The following is a 22,955-nucleotide window of genomic DNA, read 5'->3' as shown; positions in this document are numbered from 1 at the left end:
AAAAGCGTGGGAGAAAGAAGGTTTTTAAGTTAAGATTGAATGACCTTCCTGGATCCTCAAGCCTTTTTATGTAGCTTAGGAACAGGAAAAAGCCACTCAACAGCCTCTCAAAACTGGTTTGAGCCAGTCCTGGCAAGCAGAAATGTGATAGATTCACCTCTAAATCTGAACCCAGCATTAAGGTGAAGGTCAACAATATATATAGAATGACCTTTGGCATCCAGCCTGATAAAAGCTGCATTTTTGTTGTTGGCCAAACCTACAGTTGTTCTGAAACTTCTTCATATGCCAATCATCTGCTTCTGTCTTATTGACTGAGCAGTTTCATATTTGACTTACGAGTTTGGTGAACCAAAGAAGTTCTGGCCGTGTGCTGTATTGCTTTATGATTGTAATAAGGAAAATAATAGTTACAGAGTCTACTGTTTACTAAGCACTATTCCAAATACCTTGAATTATATTATTTCCCACATTCTGCAAAGGAAATGCCTGGAGGGGAATCAAGAGCTGGGGGCAAATCTAAAAGTATCTTGGTACCCAAGTCTTTGCTTCTTAGACAAGAACCCAACTGAATTGTCTATGTTGGTCATAACCCAAAGTCATTTTCATTTCTACTCAAAACTGAAAAAGAAAAGAACCCAAGGTCAACACAAACAAATGTGATTTTATGTTTTAACACTTTTAGAAAAGTATTTTTTTTCTCTTGGAATCCATTTCCTCAGCTCAAAATGAAAATAATACCATCCTTTTATGGTCTTGACTTTGAAAATTAAAAGATATACCCAAGCCAAGTCTTTGTAAATTGTAAAGTTATAATCATTGAACATTATACAAATATATACTAAGTAACAGAGAAATATTTAGCATGAGGTTGATTAAGTCATTTTGACACAACTTATTTTAAGATTTTCCAACAATCTAAACCAAATAATATAACTTTGGTGTATCAATATTAGAGAAAAAGGCTGGCTGCCAGTGGCTCCTGCTTGTTAATCCTAGTTACTCAGAAGGCTGAGATCTTAGGATGATGGTTTAAAGCCAGCCCAGATATATAAATCTGAGAGATTCTTATATCCAACTAATCAGCAAAAAGCCAGAAATAGAGATGTGGCTCAAGTGGTAGAGCACTAGTCTTGAGAAACAAAGTTAAGTAAGAATCCAAAGGCTCAGAGTTCAAACCCCAGTACTGGCACAAAAAATAGAAAAAGGGGGAAAGAATGGTAAAACTCAAAAGTAATTTTTCTACCATTTCAGACAAAGTTTGCATTTTTCTAATGCACCAAAGGTTCAGTGCTCTAGCACACACTTAAATATATTGAAGTTGTTGAGGAGATCTTTTTTTATATGGATTACATCCATTGGCAATTACTGTATTAGAAAATGAAACTAATGTCTAGTATTAGTGTCCCACAACTGTAATCATAGCTACTTGGGAGGCTAAGATCTAGAATTTTTGTTTCAGACTAGCCTAGCCAGAAAAGTCCAGAGAACTCCATCTCAGTGAAGGAAGCTGAGTATGGTGGGAAGTCCAGCTTCCTTCCATATCACCAAAGTTATGGAGGGAAGCAAAATATAGGAGTATTACATTCCAGGAGCATACCTGGGCAGAAAGGCAGACTGTAACTCAAAATTAACAACACAGCAAAAAATATAATCAAAAATTAAAAATAGCTGGAGCTATGTGTCTGTGGTACAACACCTGCCTAGCAAGGTGAAGAAGTATGAAGCATTGCGTTCAAATATTAGTATTGGAAAGAAAGAAAAAAAGAAAAAAATTTACTTATTAGATGAGAAAGGAGAGTATTTTGCCTTTGCACATAATTATGAATATTCTCTGATACTGTATCTAACCCTATCAAGTGGTAATTTAAAATATGAAGCCATATCAATGAATCAAATTCTTTTTTATGTTAGAATCCATTGTTTTTCATTGCACTTTGAATGGATATTTATCAAATGCATGTTTTTGGTAACAGGCTACAAATTGATCATTTAGAAAATACTGGTTCACTAAATCATCGGTTGTTGACTCCTGTTGACTCCTGTTGACTTCAGGCTTTCCAATGTGAATGTACTTCACTGTACAATATAGACTAGGTATATCCTACAAAATTAAAAATAGTGAGGGGAGGGGTGAAAAGGAGAGGGATGAGTGAGAATGTTGAAAACAGTGACATTCTTCAAGATATATTGTATTTATAAACTGCCTTCTTAAATGGCAACTCCTTACTGCAATGACTTAAAGATAATAGTAACCAAAGTTTTAAAAGACTACTTCATTAATACCAGAACTTGTGTCATTAAAAAAAACCCTGTAATTATTAGAGCTATCAAGTGCAAAGTGGCAGGCCCCAAAATGTCAAAACCTTAATTCTAATTGAATCTTTAATTTGGGCTTCAAAATTAATTACTTTTTAATTTATTTTCAAAGGGAGGGGAGGGAGGAGATGCCAGATTCCCAAGTTTTAGGGTTGATACTTATATGTCTTTCATCCTTTGATGTAAAAAAGTATTTATATATGTTTTAAGTGGCTATTTCATTTCCCAAACCTAATTCTCTGTTTGTACCAACATGCCAACAGTTTGACACATTGCTTTTACACCAGTGTTGCAAATGTCAACACATTGAAGAGAGCAAATAACATCTTAGTTATAGTTTTAATAAAATAGTTTTAAATTTACCAACACCTAAAAAATTCCTAAGAACCACCTGACCTCTGTGTACAATACTCATGTGATATAATTATCTCCTAAAGTTTTAAGTGAATTTCTTATTCTGTTGATTTTTAAGATTTCTTAAGTTTTCTTGGTTGCCAATGAATTTAGATGTGTAAAGTAGATATGGATTCTATTTAAACAAATGATATTCACTTTTGTGAATATCATTTGTTTAAATATTGTTGGGTAAAAAGTATTTATTATCATCATATTTATATCATAAAATACATATGCATGTATATTAAATTATGCTTATATACCCTTAGTTTGTATATAGATATGTTATATGTTTGTGCATAAACATCATTATTTGAAGGAAACTACATCCAACATTTTTTGTAATGGTATCAAGAAATAAAATGTTTCAGAATAATGGGAATAATACTTTCCACCTTGTTATGATACAAATAATGTCATTAGCTGGGTGCCTGTGGCTCATGCCTGTAATCTTAGCTACTCAGGAGGCTGAGATCTGAGGATCAAATTTCAAAGCTGGCCCAGGCAGGAAAGTCCATTGAGACTCTTATCTCCAATTAAACACGGGAAAGCTGGAAGTGCGCTGTGGCTCAAGTGGTAGAGTGCTCTTCTTGAGCTGAAGAGCTGAGGGACAGTGCTCAGGTCCAGAGTTCAAGCCCCATAACCAATTTTTAAAAATCCATTAAACATGGTGAGTGTAAATAGGCATAAGTAAGTATGTATATTCCTAACAGTAAGTATGTATATTCCTAACACTTTGGAAGCAGTCAGAAGGATCTTGAATTGGAGGCTAAATTGGGCTCTATAGGGAGATGCTGTCAAAGAAAGGAAGGAAGGAAGGGAAAAAATGGAAAGAAAAAAGCAAGAAAGGAAGGAAGGAAGGGAGGGAGGGAGGGAGGGAGGGAGGGAAGGAGAGGGGAAGTGAAGGGAAGGGTAGGGGAAGGGAGGCAAGGCAAGAAATAAATCCCACACCACCTACAATGTGATAGTGACACTTCTGTACTTAAAAAATATTAGTGTTTCTTTTAAGGAAAAGTTGCTACTTTTATCATTTTCAAAAAACTTTTTCAATAATATATAATGTATATTGTACAGTATACATATAAAATTGTATGCAATGTGGAAATGTAAGTATATTAAATGTTACTTTTCAAAATTTTTTAATTAGCTCTGAGTGGTTGTTCAAAGGAGGAACCATTTAACAAAGTGGTTTAATCAATATATCTTGATATGTATTAGTTATAGATTTTGTATTATATATTTTTATTTTTATTTTTTATTGTGAAAATACTGTACAGAGGGGTTACAATTACATGGGCAAGATAATGAGTACATTTCTTATCAAGCATTGTAGCCTCCTCCTTTGTTTCCCCTTCCCATCCTCCCCCCACCCCCCCCACCCAATCCTCCCCGTTACACCCCCCTCCTCCCGCACCAAAGTATGGTTACATGTAAATAATTGATACTTACATAGTTAGGTTATAGAAAATATACTATAGTCTATAAAATACACTATTTCAAGCACAGTATATAAAAATTGATGATATCTATTATATGTGTTTATGTTTATTTTTCCAGTGAATACATGCTTATTATGAGAAAGAATGGCTTATTATGAGAAAGAATGGCTTATTTACAGAACTTCTGACATGTAACGAAACATAATGGTGTTTATATAAGGCAGACATCAATGTGATATATCTTCTTGTCTTGGGAGCATTAAGTATAGTCCTTTTCCAAAACTGCTTCAAAATGGAAGACAAATGGAAGGAAGGAGGTGAGCAAGTGTATACTAGGTACAAAATGAACTATGTAACTTGTGGGTAAAGCCTGGAATGGGAAAATTCAAAGGAAAAAAAGGAAGGGGTGGAAATGACCAAGAAGCATTGTTCTCATAACACAACTTTTGGAATTGTAATCTCTTTGTACAACCACTCAATAATAACAATAAAACATGTAAGACATTAAAAAAACACTTTTTCTATTTGGGGCATGGTACCTTAGTTGTTCTTATTAAAACTTTGCTTCAGCTCTCTTTAAAAGCACCACTCTTGCCTACGCTGGACACATTTTTCAAGAGGTCAGGAGTATTGAAAAGCCTCTTTTTTGGTCCTGGCCTGTTCTAACTTCCAAAGATGCACTTATCATGATTGAGAACCAGTCATTCTTCTGTCTCCCAAACCACATTATCCATCCATTATTACCTTTAGAGTTTTAGTCAGAGATTTCAAGAAGAGTCTTATAATGCTCTCAAGTTACTATGAACTTCATCCTCCTCATCACTGAAATTTCCCTGTTCTGTATTGTTTAAGAATTTTTTTTCATTATCTCATCAAATTATGTGTCAGTCTCCTTAAGGGAAACATCTGAGATCTGAGATTGGGTGTCAAAGAAGAACAAAAAAGAAAATGCCAAGATGAGAGATATGATAGGAGATGATAACAATTATCATGCGTGCTCAGTGTGGGGCTCTGACTTATCATAGCTTTGAGCTATGCTTACATGTTGTCAGGGATCCTTCAGTATTTGCCTGTACCATGTAATTATTTTGAATATTATTTAAAATGTCTTTCCAGAAGCAAGGAAACTTTCTGAGTGAGAGGATGAATGTCATCCGTGGTGGGATCTCCACTTTGCCCTACACAAGCATCTCCCATTTTCCTATTTCAAAGTTTTATCTTATGACAAGTTAAAAACAAGAGAAATATAATGGAAGCAGTTTGTTGTTGTTGGAAAATGTTGTAAATATGACATTTCAGTTCCCTTAAAAACATATTCAGTTTGATTATACTGAGTAAATAATGTACTTCTTTATTTCTTTTTAGTATTTGCTACTCCCTGAGCAGTTCTTAGATTTGCATGAAACATTCCTGTTATTGATATCCAAAAAAGCAAACCTCACACAATAAATCCTTTTAGATACTATACAACATTGAACAATTTCTCATTGTATTCTTTAAACAGACTTACTTTGTTTTGTCAAATAGTGAAAAACAAGAAAAGTTTAAGTATTGCCTATAACAGAAGGAAAAAATATGTATCCTTCACTAAGTACAAAATGTTTTTCTGTCAATATTTCCTCTTTCAAGTTGTTTTATTTTTTCTGAAATAATTTACCTATCTCTAAGTTGTTAGTACCTTGGATATGTTTAATATAGGCCTATTTGTTGCAATTTTAATTTCTGACAGCAGAAAATACAAAGTTTTATAATATCCAGAAATAAAAAGTAATTTTATGATTCACACGGTGACAAATTAAGAGCATCAATTTATAAGTATGTGTAGTGAACTGTTAGCTTGTGTCTTAGCAGGCTTCTAACTATCAGGCAATGACCACTTCAGTAGCTTCCAGATTCTCTTCTTGCCTCTAACCTTCTTCATTCAGTCTACTTTCCTCCCTTAGCCAGAGTAGACTTATTTTTTATTTTTGTACTTTTTTATTGTAAAAAGGCTGTACAGAGGGGTTACAGTTACATGAGCAAGGTAATGAGTACATTTCCTATTGAGCATTGTTGCCTCCTCCTGTTTTCCCCCCACCATCCCTTCCCTCCCTTACCTCCACAACTTCTCCATCCCCTCACCCCATCCCACCTCCCACCTCCCCACCCCCTGCCCCCACCGAAGTTGTAAAGTTCATTTTCTTTTTTTCTTTTTTTTTTGTCAGTCGTGGGGCTTGAACTCTGTGCCTGGGTGCTGTCCCTCAGCTCTTCAGCTCAAGGCTGGTGCTCTACCACTTGAGCCACAGCACCACTTCCAGCTTTTTCTGTTTATGTGGTGCTGAGGAATTGAACCCAGAGCCTCATGCATGCAAGGTGAGCACTCTACCACTGAGCCACCTTCCCAGCCCGTAAAGTTCATTTTCAACATAGTGTTTTGTATATCTCATTGTTACAATGGGTCAGACTGTATCCTTATGTAAGTATTTTGTTTTTTCCCTTCCTCTCCCCAAACTAGAGAAGTGTATGTACAAGATGCAGGGCACCAACATCAAATACAGTGAAAATAGAGATTATACCATGGGGAAGGAACATACAAAGCAAAAACAAAATCACATGGTACATTATAAACATGTTAGAAACAATAGCAAGAAAGAAAAAAACTATTTGTGTCCCTATCTTGGGGTTCATTTCGCTTAATATCATCTTATATGGTCATATGTACATAGCTTTTGAGCTTTTCTGTTTCTCTTACAAATGTACTAGTTATTGCAAATAAGGGAAACCATGGGACCTATGTTTCTTTGGGCCTGGCTTACTTCACTTAATATAATTTTTTTCCAAGTCTTTCCATTTCCTAACAAATGGGGCAATATCATTCTTTCTGATGGAGGCATAGAATTCCATTGTGTATATATACCACATTTTCTTGATCCATTCACCTACTGAGGGACATCTGGGTTGGTTCCATATCTTAGCTATGGTAAATAATGCTGCAATAAACATACTTGTGCTGGTAGCCTTAGTATGGCCTTGTTTGTGATCATTTGGATAAATGCCCAAAAGTGGTATTGCTGGGTCATAGAGGAGCTCTATGTAGAGTCTTTTGAGGCCAAACTGGTTGAACAAAGTTCCACTCCCTCCGACAACAAATCCTCAAAGAAACAACTGCCCAATAAATAAGTTGGGCTAAAGACTTAAAGAGAAACTTCTCTGAAGAGGAAATAAGAATGGCCAATAGACACATGAAGAAATGCCCAACCTCTCTAGCCATAAAAGAAATGTGAATCAAAACAACATTGAGATTCCAGAGTAGATTTCTTAAAGCACTCATCTGATAACATCATTCATTCTTTCTCTTAATATCAAGAACAAAGTCTTTAATGTAATTTCAGGATTGTCTTCCTCTCTGGCCTCATTTGGCATCACTCCCCACAGCTACACAGCCTCCTCTCAGATTCTAGAAGGCCCCACAAACTCCTTCCTTTGAATTGTCCCTTTTCTATGTGTCTACCCACAAATTACACACAAAGCAGCACCCATCCACCTGCAGAGGTTCAGTTTGTCATTCATATCCCAGTGTTTCCTCAACAAGACATTCTCTAACTTTGACCCTCAGTGGTCCTGCTACCTCCTTCACACCTTTACTCCTCAACACTTTTGGAGTGCTCATTTAATTACCTTTCTACCACATTTGCCACCAAATTTTCTTTGGACAAGAGGCATCCAATCCTTCTGCTTTCCAAAAAAAGTGAATATATGCACAGTGGATGATCAAAAGTATTTATGGAATGAATGAGAGACATTCATCACTAACATCAAGAAAAATAATAGAGGTGAAAAATAGACCAAAATATAGGAAAATAAGCATCACTGTCACCTTAAACATAGCATCTCTCTTTTTATTTAAAAAAATCCATATTTTAAAATCTATAGAATGCATTAAAAATGAAAATTTTAGGGATTAGTAGTATAGCTTGGTGTTAGATACTTGCCTATTATTCTTAAAAATTAAAGTTAAAAATACATTTTATCATAAGCTATAAAAATACAAGGCATATGAATAAAATGAACATGCCAAGAAGAAAATAAGCTCAAGTAGCTCATCGTATCCCCCATATCTGAACACAAATAAAGTAAGGCTTCTTCATTTTAAAAAATGATTGTGTGTATGTGTGTGTGCCAGTACTGGTACTGGGGTTTGAATCCCAAGACTGTCCCAGAAATTTTGTGCTCAAGGTGAGCACTCACCACTAGAGCCACAGCTCCACTTCTAGCTTGGGTTTTGTTTTTGTTTTTTGTTTTGGGGTTTTTTGGTAGTTAATTGGAGATACAAGTCTCATGGAGACTTTTCTGCCCATGCTGACTTCAAACCACACTCTTCATATCTCCGTCTTCTGAATAGCTAAGGTTACAGATGTGAGCAACCAGTGCCCAGCTCCAGATGAATTCTTATGCAGCCAATTAAGTTGTACAGACTTTCATATAATAATTAACAAAATACCAAAACACGGTTACATATTTAAATGCATTAGTCTCTTTTATTCCAGGAGTAGATATCTTATTTGCTCAAAGTATCACAGATAATCCATCCTTGGTTATTATTTGTGATAGTAATTCTTAACCATATTGACTAAATTAACCATCTTTGGTTAAAGAATGAACATGAAATGACTTTTGCTCCACAGTAATGCAACTGCCAAAACAAATTCATCAGATACTTGAATGTCTGTCATTCTGATGCATTTTTTCTTGTACCTTCTTAAATTAATCTTACCTTTATTGCTCAAATATACATTTTCTAGACATTGGATCACCTTTCTCATGAGCCGAGGACTCAGAATATTTGAGCTCAAATGGTTGATGCCAATTATTTACATAAATTGTTTAAATATTACCTTTCAGTATAATTCATCATATTTTCCATCCCTCGTAGTAATATTTTCTATATCAATGTATTAATGTTTATTTGAAAATATGATCTGAATTTGGTCAGGTTTCCACTGACCAACTTGTGTTGTTTCAGTGTGTTAGCTGATTAGCACATGCTCAGTGTATAGACAGTCTCTGACTCCAGATCCTTCTTTCACTTTATAACCTGTTTCTTGGAAATTTTCTTTCAATGAATAATTTCCAGTTGCCCTTATTTATAAAGATACACAAGTCTACCCATTAGGAACCATCATATCTTCTCCACCTCATTGTTACCATAGATTTGAAACAAGAAGCCATAAGGTTATGTAAAGATGGTGAAAATTGTGTTGAGCAGGAATGCCTGTGATTGGTTTATAAAGGTCAGCAGAGAGGACTCTGTGGTAATTATAATGGGTTTCAGGAACAGAAAAAACTTCTAAGCTGTCCTAGTTACATGGAGAGCCACAAGAAATTTCAATAATTATAATCGTAACCATCATCACAGGCACCAGTGGCTCATGCCTATAATCGTAGCTACTCAGAAGACTGAGATATGAGGATCATAGTTCAAAGTCAGCCCAAGCAGGAAAGTCTATGAGATCTTATTTCTAATTAATGACTAAAAAGCCAGAAGTGGAGCAGTGGCTCAAGTGGTATAGCACTAGCTTTGAGCAGAAAAGCTCAGGGACAGTTTTGAGGCCCTGAGTTCAAGCTCAAACCCAACACACACACACACACACACACACACACACACACACACACACACACACACACACACACACACAAATGTAACATCATCATCACCATCTCTCAAGGTCATTAGAGTTATAACATAAATGCTGATTATAAGTCCATCAGTCACACAGATGTTAGCATAAAGGTAAATCATTTTCTGCAATGCATTTTTTACTAAAGTGCAAACTGTGGGTTGCATTGACTCTAATTAGAAACTAAGTTTCCTAGACAACTTTTTTTCTGAGGCATATGTCAATATGTCCAAAGTATGCTGGCTTAAAGAAGAAAGGAAGATAGAGTAATATTACAGAACTAATATGGTTGAAATTTACAATGCTATTGAAGCAGCTAGTTTTCCGGGTGACAAGATTTCATCCCCACCAAACAGGGCCAACTTTGATAAGCATAGGAAACAATGTTAAGAGTAATGTTGGAGCAGAATATCAAGCAAGGAATTTTAATTTTAAATAAATTAATATTTTTATCATACTGCAGATATAGAACATGCATTTTACACTATTCTTAATTGCCAGGATGGGGTAGGTGTAACCCTGTATTTTTATGTGATAGTGGCATTTGCTAACTGTTTGAGAATCTAAACTACTAGGTTTATTCTCTCAAATTCCTTACCATCTCATACCAACTATTCCAGTCCTGTTATGTGGACAGACTAGCCCTGTTTATACAGGCACGAAGCCACAATCACCAAATGAAAGTGCTTGTTAGTTTCATCTTGCCTGGGAAATAGCACCAAAACTACATACCATCAAGAGATTAATTTTTCTGCCAGTAGTGTCTTCAGCAGGCAGAAAATACTTTTTTATATATCATGCATTACATGTCATACTACCGCATTCACAGCTTCTGGTAAAGCCAACTTTAGAGCAAATGGGAAAAAAATGTTGTAGGCAAAAGAACCTATCCAGATGAAAGAAAATCAGACTTAGGATTTTCTATAAAAACTACTGGTTTCTTGTTTAGTCCTTTCTTACATTGTGGTTTCATTTGTTTTCAAATGGAGAGAAGAAAGAGATTACTTGTTTTCCCCAAAGTAATGTAGCATATTGATGAATGTGACATAATTGAAATTTGAAGTTTAAATTTTGTTTTCTGCCTCCTTTGTCTCCATATATTACCCCGTGCTATTCTTGAAAGCAAACATGACCCTTCTGGGAAGCCACTAGCTGTGTTCTGAGACTTGCTACTTCTGTCCTGTGTACCATAGGTAAATGTTTTCTCTGTAGCCCAGGATATAATGAAGTTGTTTGCTCTTTTTCATATGTGAAAAAGGCACTGATGATCAAAGGATATAAAATTGAGGTCATGGTAATTAATATCAACTTGAACTGCCTATCACACCATGGATTTATCTCAAACATTTGAGTTGTTTGATCGCTAGCTTTTGATAGATAACTACAAAAACCTCAGTCCTTTGATCATATTGCCTTCACTAATCCTAGTGATAAGACCTAGTATTGGCACTTCATGCTAGAAATGAAGTTGACTGGTTTGCTTTTCAGATAAAAGAAATGATTTACTATAGAGGAAGAAATCTTGCACATTTATTACACTTAGATTGGAAGGTTATTGAAACAATGTTTTTGCTTTTTGGAGTTTTAAAAGAAAATTAAATAAGTTAAAACCTCACAGGCAAGAATTGTAGAAATGTGATAGTATTTACTAAACTTCAAAAACAGGTCATAATGCACAGACATACATACAAAAAAAAGCAAGAATAATAAAAGGTCAGTATAATTTAAGTAGCAAGTGTAGAAGAGCTCACTGAAAACTTAACTTTGCCGTTTAAAACTTTTCATTATAAAGTACTACAAAGATAAAGAATGAAGGTAAATGATTAAAATTGAATGTATACAGTGAAATGAGATTGAGTGGTCTCAATAGACAATTAGAGAATTCTTTTTGTTTGGAAAAGTTAGAAAATAAAAATATTTTAAGAGCTTTCATAAGCTCATTAGGATATACAGTATCTTATAGATCAAAAGCCACTGTAAAGATAGAAAGCCAACATAGAGGAGGGGTTGCCAAGTTATGGTAAAAATTGTATATTACTGCCATTTTGCTACCCAACTAGTAAGAAAGTAAAGTTCGCCTTAAAAGAGAAAAATGACTCAATTCATGGGCTTATGAACATGATATAAAATGAATATGACTTTAAATGTTGTGACATTTAAATGTTACAACACACTTGTTGTGTTTTCCTCTCACCTAATAATACACATTTGTTTGCCCTGTGGAGCCAAAACTAAACAGTGAGCCCTCTGCTTCTCTGTTTTACCATAACATTTGGGCAAGGTTTGGGTACATCTTCCCTGAAGAAAGCTGCTTTCCCTTGTACATCAGAAAAATCAGAGAGTTGACAATTATTTTTAAAGTGCTATTCAATAGTTTGGTCCAGGTTTATGTTCCATAAGGCAAGCTTTTCATTTTGGAGAAAACTGCCCTCTATTTCCTGCTTACTTTTTCAATGTTTGCTTGGCTCCTACAGCTGAGACCGTGGCTATGCGGACCTATGGATCTTTTTAAAAATATGGAATGCAGACCAAAATGTTGTCAGAGCTGAGAAGTTTAACATAATAAAGGAGAATCCAGAGGAAAGAGGCATATTAAATGCAATAAACAAAGGATTCACTCTCCACCATCCTAACAGGCTTTCCCTGAGGGACATAAGTAATAATTGCAGTATGGATGGCTACATTAAGAAAGTACCCCACAAAACTTTGTTCCCAGAACCTCAATAAAGGAAGGGTAACATTCTGACCCAGTCTTTTCTCTGCAAAGTAGTCCTCAAACAAGCTTTCCCCATGGCAGGTTTACAGCACTCTTTTTTTTTTTTTAATTTTCTTTGCTGGTTATTTTTTTTTAATTGTATTTTATTTTATTTGAGAACATACTGTACAGAGGGGCTACAATTACATGGGCAGGATAATGCATACATTTCTTACCAAGCATTGCAGCCTCCTCCTTTGTTTACCCTTCACTTCCCTTCCCCGCCTCCCCCCTCCCCCCACCCAATTTTACCCCCCTCCCCCCACCCAATTATACCCCCCTCCCCCCCCACACACCGACATTGTAAAGCTGGTTTTGACATGACATTTTGTGCTTCTCATTGTTGCAACAGGTCCACCTGAATCCTTAAACGACTTGTTTGTCCCCATCTCCTCCACATGTTATACTGACATCAAATATAGTGAAAGCAGGGGTTACACTGTGGGGGAGGGACATACAAAGCAACAAAGAAATAATCTTATAAATGCATTAGAAACACATGCATGAAAGAAACGAAAACATTAAAATACATATTTAAGGGTTCATTTTCCTAACATCACATTATCTGACCTTTTCCGCTTGACTCATACCTATACTATATATTGCAAATAAGGGAAACCATGGGACCTATGCTTCTTTGGGCCTGGCTTACTTCACTTAATATAATTTTTTCCAAACCTTTCCATTTCCTAACAAATGGGGAAATGTCATTCTTTCTGATGGAGGCATAGAATTCCATTGTGTATATATACCACATTTTCTTGATCCATTCATCTACTGAGGGGCATCTGGGTTGGTTCCATGTCTTAGCTATGGTAAATAATGCTGCAATAAACATAGTTGTGCTGGTAGCTTTAGTGTGGTCTTGTTTGTAAACATTTGGGTAAATGCCCAAAAGTGGGATTGCTGGGTCATAGGGGAGATCTATGTGAAGTCTTTTGAGGAACCTCCATACTGCTTTCCAAAGTGGTTGAACAAGTTTACATTCCCACCAACAATGAAGTAAGGTTCCTTTCTGTCCACATCCCCTCCAGCATCTGTTGTTGTTAGAGTTCTTGATTTTTGCTGTTCTAACTAGAGTGAGGTGATATCTCAATGTTGTTTTGATTTGCATTTCTTTTATGGCTAGGGATGTTGAACATTTCTTCATGTGTCTATTGGCCATCCTTCTTTCTTCTTCAGAGAAGATTCTCTTTAAGTTTTTCGCCCACTTATTTATTGGGCAGTTGTTTCTTTGAGGATTTGTTGTTGGGTGGTTTAATTTTTTGAGTTCCAAGTATATTTTAGATATGAGACCCTTGTCCGTTGTATGGCTAGTAAAGATCTTCTCCCAATCGGTGGGCTTTCTATTGATCTTGCCAGCTATGTCATTTGCCCTGCAGAAGCTCTGCAATCTTATGCAATCCCATTTGTCCAACCTTTCTTTGATTTGTTGTGCTTCCGGGTCTCTATTCAGAAAATTTCGGCCTGAGCCAAGGAGACCTAGGGTTTCTCCTATTCCATCCTGTAATGTTTTCAGAGTGTCTGCTTTGAGTTCAAGGTCTTTGATCCATTTGGAGTTGATTCTGGTGCAGGGTGATATATAAGGATCTAGCTTTAGTTTTCTACATGTAGTTAACCAATTTTGCCAGCACCATTTACTGAAGAGGCTGTCTTTCTTCCATTCTATTGTTTTAGCTTCCTTATCGAAGATTAGATGGCTATAGGTCTGTAGGTTCATTTCTGGGTTTTCAATTCTATTCCATTGGTCCTGAGGTCTGTTCTTATGCCAATACCAAGCTGTTTTGATTACTATGGCTTTATAGTAGAGTTTGAAATTTGGTATTGATATTCCTCCAGCAGTGTTCTTTCCGTTGAGGAGCGTTTTTGCTATTCAGGGTCTTTTATTGTTCCATATGAATTTTTGGATTGCCTCCTCTATTTCCTTGAAGAATGAGGGTGGAATTTTGATAGGTATCGCGTTGAATTTGTAGATAGCCTTGGGAAGTATTGCCATTTTCACGATGTTAATCTTGCCAATCCAGGAGCATGGGAGGTTTTGCCATTTTTTAAGTTCTGTGTTGATTTCCTTTTTCAAGATTTTAAAGTTTTCATCATAGAGGTCTTTCACTTCTTTGGTTAAGTTAATTCCTAGGTATTTTATTTTTTGTGGGGCTATTACAAATGGAGTTGCTTTCCTAATTTCAGCCACACTTTTCTCATTGTTGGCATATAGAAAAGCCATTGATTTTTGGGGGTTAATTTTATAACCTGCTACTTTGCCAAAGTTTTGAATCAGCTTGAGTAATTTGGGAGTGGAGTCTATGGGATTCTTTAAATACAAGATCATGTCATCTGCAAAGAGGGAGAGTTTTATTTCTTCTTTCCCTATTTGGATCCCCTTTATGTCTGCATCTTGTCTTATTGCTGTAGCTAGGAGGTTTACAGCACTCTTAAGCAATCATGTTTTCTTTTCTTTTCATGCCAAAAGACTTCACAAAAGAAAAAGTCTTTATCCAAAGGATCTTTGGACTTACTTTCATGCTTTAGGAATTATCTTCATTTATTCTCTGTTATCTATATTTTCAACTTTTTGAAAATAAATTTGCTCCTTCTTGAACTGTAAATATGTTCATGACCTTTACAAAAAGAGAAAGGGAAAAAAAATGAAAACTTCTCCAGTAATCTTTCCCCATACCCTTTGTCTTGCAATGGGCTTTCTTCCTCCCTCTTTCTATTTTTCTTCATCTTTCCAAAGAGAAGATGAGTCTTGCTATGGTCACTCCCTATTACCAATGTATTCAGCAATTTAACCGGGCCTTCATCTTCACTTCTTCACATCTTACTCATTGGTGACTTCCCATTATCAAATTCAAGAATAGCTTTCAGTTCATATCATTAGTGAACTTCTCATTAGCATCTGACACTGTCGAAAAGTCTGACTACTCACTCTATTGGCTCTCCTCCTATACCACTCTTCTTCCTCATTGCTTTCCCTAGTTCTTCTCTTTTGCCAATTTTTAAAATATAACCATTCCCCAAGCTTCTGGCTTTATTCCTCACCTCTTCCATCTCAGTACAACAGTACACAGTACAAATGGGTTGTCCTCTCATCTTAGATATGGACCCACATATCTAAACTGTTATCTAGATATTTCCACTTGGAGGAACTTTCCAAAGATACCCCAAACTCAGCAAGTGCCTTGCCAGCAAATTATCTTCTTTTCCAATCCTCCTCTTTTTTGTTGATATTCTATTTCAGTTGTTCTAAGGAAGGAATGCTAGTAAATATGATAACATAACCTGATTGTGATTGCTTTAAAACAGAAAAGAAAGTAGAGAATGGTTGCTATTGTATATAAATCATTCTTTTGAATTTAACAGTGATGAGAAAAGAATAGATTAAAGTCTTTAGGAAAGAACAGATAGGAAAAAAATCACTTTCTAGGGAAAGAAAAACCTAAGCAATTTTTCAGGCATAGGTGATTCATAAGGTAATAAAGACATGTAAATAAAAGGATAGGAACTGAATCTTAACAACTATGAAGCTGACTACTAAAAGAAAATTGCAAGGTATTTTCTCCTTGCACCATACTATATACTCTGCATGTGATATTTGCAGCTCTATTGTATATTCTGCATTGTGTGACATTTGCTTCAATAATTATATCTACTATGAATATCATGCAGTGTCATAGCGAATACATAATAAACAGGTTTGAAGTGTTTATGTGAAATATTTACATTTATTTTGACATATGTAATTGGAGATAATTTATTTGATTAACCTAAATCAAGTATTCTTTTCCCTTTTGAAATTTCATATATTTATGAATTCCTAATAAGGATGTAGACTCCTTTCAATTCAGTCCATATACAGCTAGTATCTTTCAACTGAAATGCTAACTTTTAATAATAAACTCACATTCTGAAATGAGTGTGGCACTTCCCATCAACTTTTGCTGTTGCTTTTTTTTTTTTTTTTTTTGGTAGGTCATAGGGCTTGAATTCTGGGCCTGGGCACTGTCCCTCAGCTCTTCAGCTCAAGGCTAGCGCTATACCACTTGAGCCACATTGCCACTAATGGTTTTAGAGTGGATTTATTGGAGATAAGAGTCTCACAGACTTTCTTGCCTAGCTTGCTTTGAATGGCGATCCTCAGATCTCAGCCTCCTGAGAGCAGGCGTGAGCCTGGTTGCTATTGCTCTTTTGTTGTTAACTTGCTGAAATTTCCACTGTAACACCTTCTATATAGGTATCCATGATATTGTTTTCCAGTATTGTTTCTAAATGCCATGATTTATATAATTCAAGTGAACAAGTCCACTTTTCCACTTTAATGGAGGATAGAGTGAAAGGAGGGGGTAGGAAAGAGAAGGTAGGAAGAAGACAGTGGAAGTATGTATAAAACAAAGGTTACCAGGTAGGCTCCATGTTCTTAAGAAAACTACAAGAGAATAATATTTGAAAAGTCATTAGCACTAACAAAAACAACAAAATAAAATTTGATAATTCTCTTGCAGCTTAGAAAGAATTCAGAATAGTGTGGAAAAATGGGAGACCCTGGAGTTTAAGAATAGGCAGCTCTCCTAAGCTAAAAGCTTTGTACAGGAACAAGGCATTGTCAGCAAACCATGACTATTTCCTTTCTTTCTTCCCTCATTTCTCCCACCTTCATGTCCTCCCCACTAATTCGTTCCTTAGCTGCATTCAGTGTACAACATCTGTCATAAGCTGGTAATATACTAAGGCTGGGCAGAAAGAGGCCTAACCTTCCTGCCTTAGTTGAAATCCTCAGATCCAGTGTCTTGCCTGGAAGGTGGGAGGAGCACGGGAAGTGATTACCCTCCAGCTTCTCCTCCCACACAAGCCCTGCCCCCTCACACTTGGACAGTGGAGAGATTAGCTTTCTTCCTCCTTCTAGTTCAGTCCTTTGGCTAATATGCAAGGCCCCGCAGAAGCTATGGACTTGCATTTTTGAGCTTGGCAAAGTGCATAGATAGAAGACAGGGCTTTCCGACTGGGAGGAGGGAGGAGAGCCGAAGATACCTGCTTGGGCTGGCTGATCTAAGCAGTCAAAGTGGGAGGCTGAGTGCTTGAAAGAGGACTATGCTCGCACTAGAAATAAGCAGTAAGTGAGTGGCTATGTGGCTTAGAAAAGGATTAATGCCCCTGAGGTGATGGGGTAAACTAGAAAATATTGTTTAATTCTAGCGTGAAACTGTAAGACTGCTAGCTTTGTGTGGTTCTGTGTGCTGTTTAAACGGAAACTAAGAGCTTAAGTACAAAATCAGAGCTCGGATTGCTTCCTTCCACTCTTTGAAAATGCCAACTTGTTTCTAGAATAGTGGGTACATACCCTCTTTCTCTAACCCTACTTTCCAGGAAAATTGGCTAATAAATCAGAGAGGGAATTGGGATTCAGTTGGAGGGTTAGAATTCAAAACAGGCAGAAATTGCAATTTTGAGTTCTGTCCTGTGAGTGCTGACATTATTATATCTATTAGCAGTGATTGTCAGGAAAGTGTGGGGCAGGGCGTTAAAAAGGAAAAGTTAAGAATTTTCATGATAAGCAGCTAAATCTATATGCAAGGGATTAAATTAAAATATTATACAATAAGTAATGGGTGGGTTTTAAAAAATTAAAATGGGTACAGCAGTTAGAGAGAAGAGGGCATAGATAAAAAGAGAACATTCATTTCAATGACTGTGTGTGCTAGCCAAAGCATTTCACAATGTTTACAAAGTCAAGACAATGATTCAGGGATACTTCAATTATTGTTGTACATTATTAATACTGTTGCCGGGCAAGATCTGTGGTTCTCTGGTCAGCAAGTTCTGGCAATGAAGCCACTGCCGCATGTGCAAAGAATTCTGGGATGCCTGACAGTGAAATGGATGGAAGGGCTCACATTCCATCTCTACTTAATGTCCTTTTGTCCAGAAATCGGGTCATGCAAATGAGCTACTTGGTACGTATACAGATCAATTTTGGAAAGGCATTTCTAAATGTTTTGCATTAGAAGGTCTCTGGACAATATCTTATGGCCACCAGTGGACTAAAAGGGTACAGAAGCAAAGTGATAGGTAGGAAGTCAGCTTGACTGAAGACAACTTTGTTTGTTTTGCTTTCCATCAATCCTGAAATGGAACCTGAAAGGAGGACAAGAATAATAGGGAGAAATACTGTGGCCATCTGTTCTCTTCTCAGTGGCTATATTCATTAATGTATGAATGAGAACTTGGATTTTATGCATCTTAATACTTGAAGATTCTTTATTATAATGAAAATACAAAAATAGGAGATATGTGTATATCGGGGGATAGATAGTAAATCCAGTTTGAACTGTCATAAAGGAAAAACATGAAGAAAAACTATGGTCCCAGTGTAAAGATTTATATCATGGTCACTGAAAGGTGATCTAATGGGATGAGGAATATATTGTGGTGCAGCAAGTTCAATTACCGGAAATATTTAAATTTTCTTAATTCTAGTTAATGCAATTAATATTTAAAGCAAGGATAAAAAGAAATCTGGCCATGGCTAACTATGTAGGGATTTTTATTTTCTATATGTTGCTAGTATAAAGAAGTAATATGACATTTCTAGTATTCCCATCAGTCGTTGCATTGGAAGAATAAAGAAGAACTGATAGACTCAGACATATTACTGTTCCCCTGTAGAACAATTATAAAATGACTGTCATAATCTTTCTTTTCAACTTTGGAACTTATAATTACAGATTTTGCTGTGGGGAAAATAGAAAAGGAATGGTCATTGGGAACAAAAATAACAATGAAAAATGAATGAAGTGAATTTTTAAAGATGGTCTGTACTCTTCAACTGTTTATAACTACCAAATTTTGAAATTGACTTTGTTAAAAAATTACTTGTTTTTTTCTAATATTTATAGTAATCTGATTTGTAAACAATATCAAAAATCTGAAGATTTGTTTTTGGAGTTGCAGAGTACTTCTCCTTTTCGGGAAAAAAGTCATTAAAACATTTTATATTTCAAGCATTAAGCCTACTATAATTTTAAATGAAGTTTCTATAATGAAAAGAAATGTGCCAAGACTCTTCAGGGAATTACTTATGTATCTCAAGGTGTTTAAGAATCTTTTCTGGACTACTGAATAAAAGAGAATCGTATGAATATTGAGAAAAGTAGAAAAAGCATAAATTAGAAAGACTAAGCAGAAAGTTGTAAATATAACTATGGGACAGCAGTTAAAGAGTATTTGCTGTTATACATAAAAGAATAATACATTGATGCCTTGTACTAGTGAAAGAGGCTATGTAAAGTTTAAGAAATATTAAGTAAGAATTAAGATGTTAATGGAAAGAAACTAAATGATCATTTAAAATTATTCTTTCACAAGAAAAGTAAAGAACAAGGATATGGAAAACTAAGCAGTGATGAAGACCTGGAAATAATTGTTGATGAAAAGCAGGTAAGTGAACACTTACATACATTTTCTATTGTTACACTGTAGATTTTTGGCAAGAAACTCTTTATGTATTCATTGCTTCCCTGATAGCTGTGTTAGCCCAGTTCACTGAGCCCTATTGGTCAGTAGATTTTGAGGGCAGCTAAACCTCTTTATCTGATCTTTTGCCCTGATGACTTCTGCATGAGAGTAATATATAGCTTCTGTAGGTAAGAATGATGAAAGATAAAGTTAGAGCATGGTTAGAGAATGCTGGGGAAATTAAAGGCTACATTTGACAAATGCATAATGTGGTTGAAAAAAAACACATTTAAATAAGAACAAAAAAGTGTAGTATTTTGAAAATTTTGAAGCATTACCATTAGTGTGTCTTAGAAAACAGTGACCGTGATTCAGAGCAGGAGTATAAAAGGCTTTGAAAACTTGAGAAATTTAAACATACATTTTACCCAATTAAATTGTTAAAATTGTCTGAAGTCAATTTAGAGATGAATTATAAAGCTAAAGAAGAAGCTATTTAATAGTCTGTAACACTGCCCTAATTTGAGAGACCTCTAGTTTGGATGCTTTATGGGCCCATAAGGTGAGATGAAAATTGCTTAATAGACCATAAACAATGACATAGTGAATAGTGGAAGGTATCCAACAATGACACTGAATTGGCATTGGCCATTAGCATCTTTGTTAATTATCAAGGAGACAAGATAACTACACATCTATTTAATGTACAAGTAATACCGAATCATAGGGCAATGTCAAATCAAATGTACAGACAGTGATAACTCAAAGGGATCTGAGATATGAAGACATTAGAAAAAAGCTAATATTTTACATAAAGACAAGTAGAATTTGTACAATTTCTTAATCATGTAGTATAACAATTGCATTAAAGAAGTTTTTATCTTGCCAATACCTGGGCTTGACCTCAGGCTCTTGAGCTTTCACTCCCTGGTACTCTACCACTTGAGCCACACTTCCAGTTCTGGCTTCTTGATGGAAAATTGGAGATAAGAGTCTAGAGGATTTGTCTGTCAGGTTGGCTTCCAACTAAGATTGTCAGATCTCAACCTCATGAGTAGTTAGGATTAAAGGTGTGAGCTACCATGGCTTGGCTCAACTCATTGTGTTTAGTTTTTGACAAAAAGGGAAATGGCAACTAGAAGGTAGAAGCCAGAAATAATTGACTTAGAGACCTGTTTGTTGAGGGCAATTGAGGCAATTGAAGTGGTATTCCAAACAAAGCCCCAAAGAATATACTGGCCTCAAGGGGTCTTACACTCCAATGGCCTCTAGACTTTTCTCACTTTTTCATCATTTTTTTGCTCCTGGTAAAGCCAGGTGGGGGTAGGAAGGGTTGCCCTTGGAGTTTTCTACTTAGTGCCAGATAGCCAGGCCAGTTAATAAGATGAGTGAGGTAGAGCACAAGTGCTCTGCTTGAGCTATTAACTATTATTTTAACCATGTCAGATTATTTACCTGTGACAGGAAATTCACACTTCTCACTGATCCCACCTATAAATCAGGATTGTAACTAAAAGCAGGACCTACCTGGTGAATAAACTAGTAAAATACAACTAATTATATTTTGAGAATACAAATACATATACATTTCCCTATTAAAATGAAAAGTTATTTATATTTCTCCTTTAACTATGTAGAAGGAAAATTCTTTCTATTTTTCTTCTTCTTTACTGTCTTCCTCCCCAATGCTGCTTGTGTTTGTTTGTCTTTGTGTTCTAACTAAATTTTAGTGTTGTGAAATGATAATATTGTGTATTGAGATTTTACTGTTCTTTGTTTTCATGTAACTTTCAGAAAGTTTATATTATTATTAAACACACTTTATTAGTTGCTAAGAAATCTTAAAGGAAAAAGAAAGCCACCTTATCTTTTTCTTTAGAATATAGTACTTCATTATTGGGTCAAATGAGGGTGGATCCCATAGGCGTGGAGTAGTCCTCTGCCTCTGTGATTATCCTGCTCCTTTTAAGGTGCTGTACAAGTTGGTACCATTTGGCAGTAGTCCAATGTTGTGGAGTCATTCATGTCAAAACATGCTTCAGAAGATGAATAATTATGAATATGAGCTGGCTTTGGTGCTTGTTGTTGGCAGGAAGGGTAGTCCTTCCTTGTTTAGGAAGCTTATTTGGGGTTGTGGTGTGAACAAATCCTAGGTTGAAATGATGGCAATGTTGATGCATAGAAATAGAATATGGGAGAAAATACTATAATCTTATAATACTATACAAGAAAACATTCCTAAGAGGCTAACAAGTTAAATCTATGTGTTTATTGTTTTTATTTTGTTTTTTATTTTATTGTGTTTATTGTTTTATTACAGAAATAGACTATTGTTTCACTTTCCATATAGGATGAAATTATGAATATGACATGTATAATTAAAATTAAAAATCTAAAGCCTGACTTTGTCAAGAATCTTTATGCTCAATCTGTATCTTTTCAGAAACACGGTAGAAATTTATTTGTAGATCTTTATATACTTATAAGTAGATTTTTTTAAGTGATACCAAAGGAAAATCTACAGGAGATAAAGAAAATGATTGGAGTGCTGTGATGGCAGAAGTCAACCAGTCTCATTAAATCCATCACTCAGACTGTCACTGTACAAAAGCTGTGCAAGCTATGCTGTTTCACCCGTCAGGTGTACTCTAACAGAAAGTCCATAGTCTTGCTTATATAAGCAAATTAATAATACAAGTAGCACACAAGGGGTTGGTTTCTCCCTGGCTGTACTTATTCAAAGGAGTAAAAGATCATTCTGTGTTATTTTTGACATGCAAAAAGTAAATTTTGTAAATATATAAGATTTTATTTTTGGAAGGCAATGTTGTACTACCCTCTGAAATTTTAATGACAAATTTTATTTGTAATACATATAAAATATCCCAGAAAATGAATGTTAATGCCTTAAAGTACTAGGTGCCTATGACCATCTCT

At 35.6% G+C, this 22,955-nt stretch overlaps 1 protein-coding gene across 15 annotated transcripts in view; it reads left to right on the top strand.

Moving 5' to 3' along the window:
- The window catches only part of Pex5l (peroxisomal biogenesis factor 5 like), a 249,369-nt gene that overhangs the window by 55,693 nt on the left and 170,721 nt on the right, over nt 1-22,955 (top strand). For 5 of the 15 annotated variants that reach the window (XM_070025856.1, XM_070025852.1, XM_070025849.1 and 2 more), the window contains one exon: nt 19,929-20,000. The exons of 2 other annotated variants lie outside the window; for them this stretch is intronic. In XM_070025856.1, coding sequence (XP_069881957.1) covers nt 19,929-20,000 — 72 coding nt within the window. 8 more of the 15 variants (XM_070025846.1, XM_070025845.1, XM_070025853.1 and 5 more) reach the window with 5 other exon arrangements.

This window comes from Dipodomys merriami, unplaced genomic scaffold (genome assembly GCF_024711535.1).
Source record: "Dipodomys merriami isolate MVZ:Mamm:240054 unplaced genomic scaffold, mDipMer1.0.p SCAF_173, whole genome shotgun sequence".
Taxonomy (NCBI): domain Eukaryota; kingdom Metazoa; phylum Chordata; class Mammalia; order Rodentia; family Heteromyidae; genus Dipodomys; species Dipodomys merriami.
Note: the sequence above shows the minus strand (reverse complement) of the source record. Positions and strands in the feature narration are given on the sequence as shown.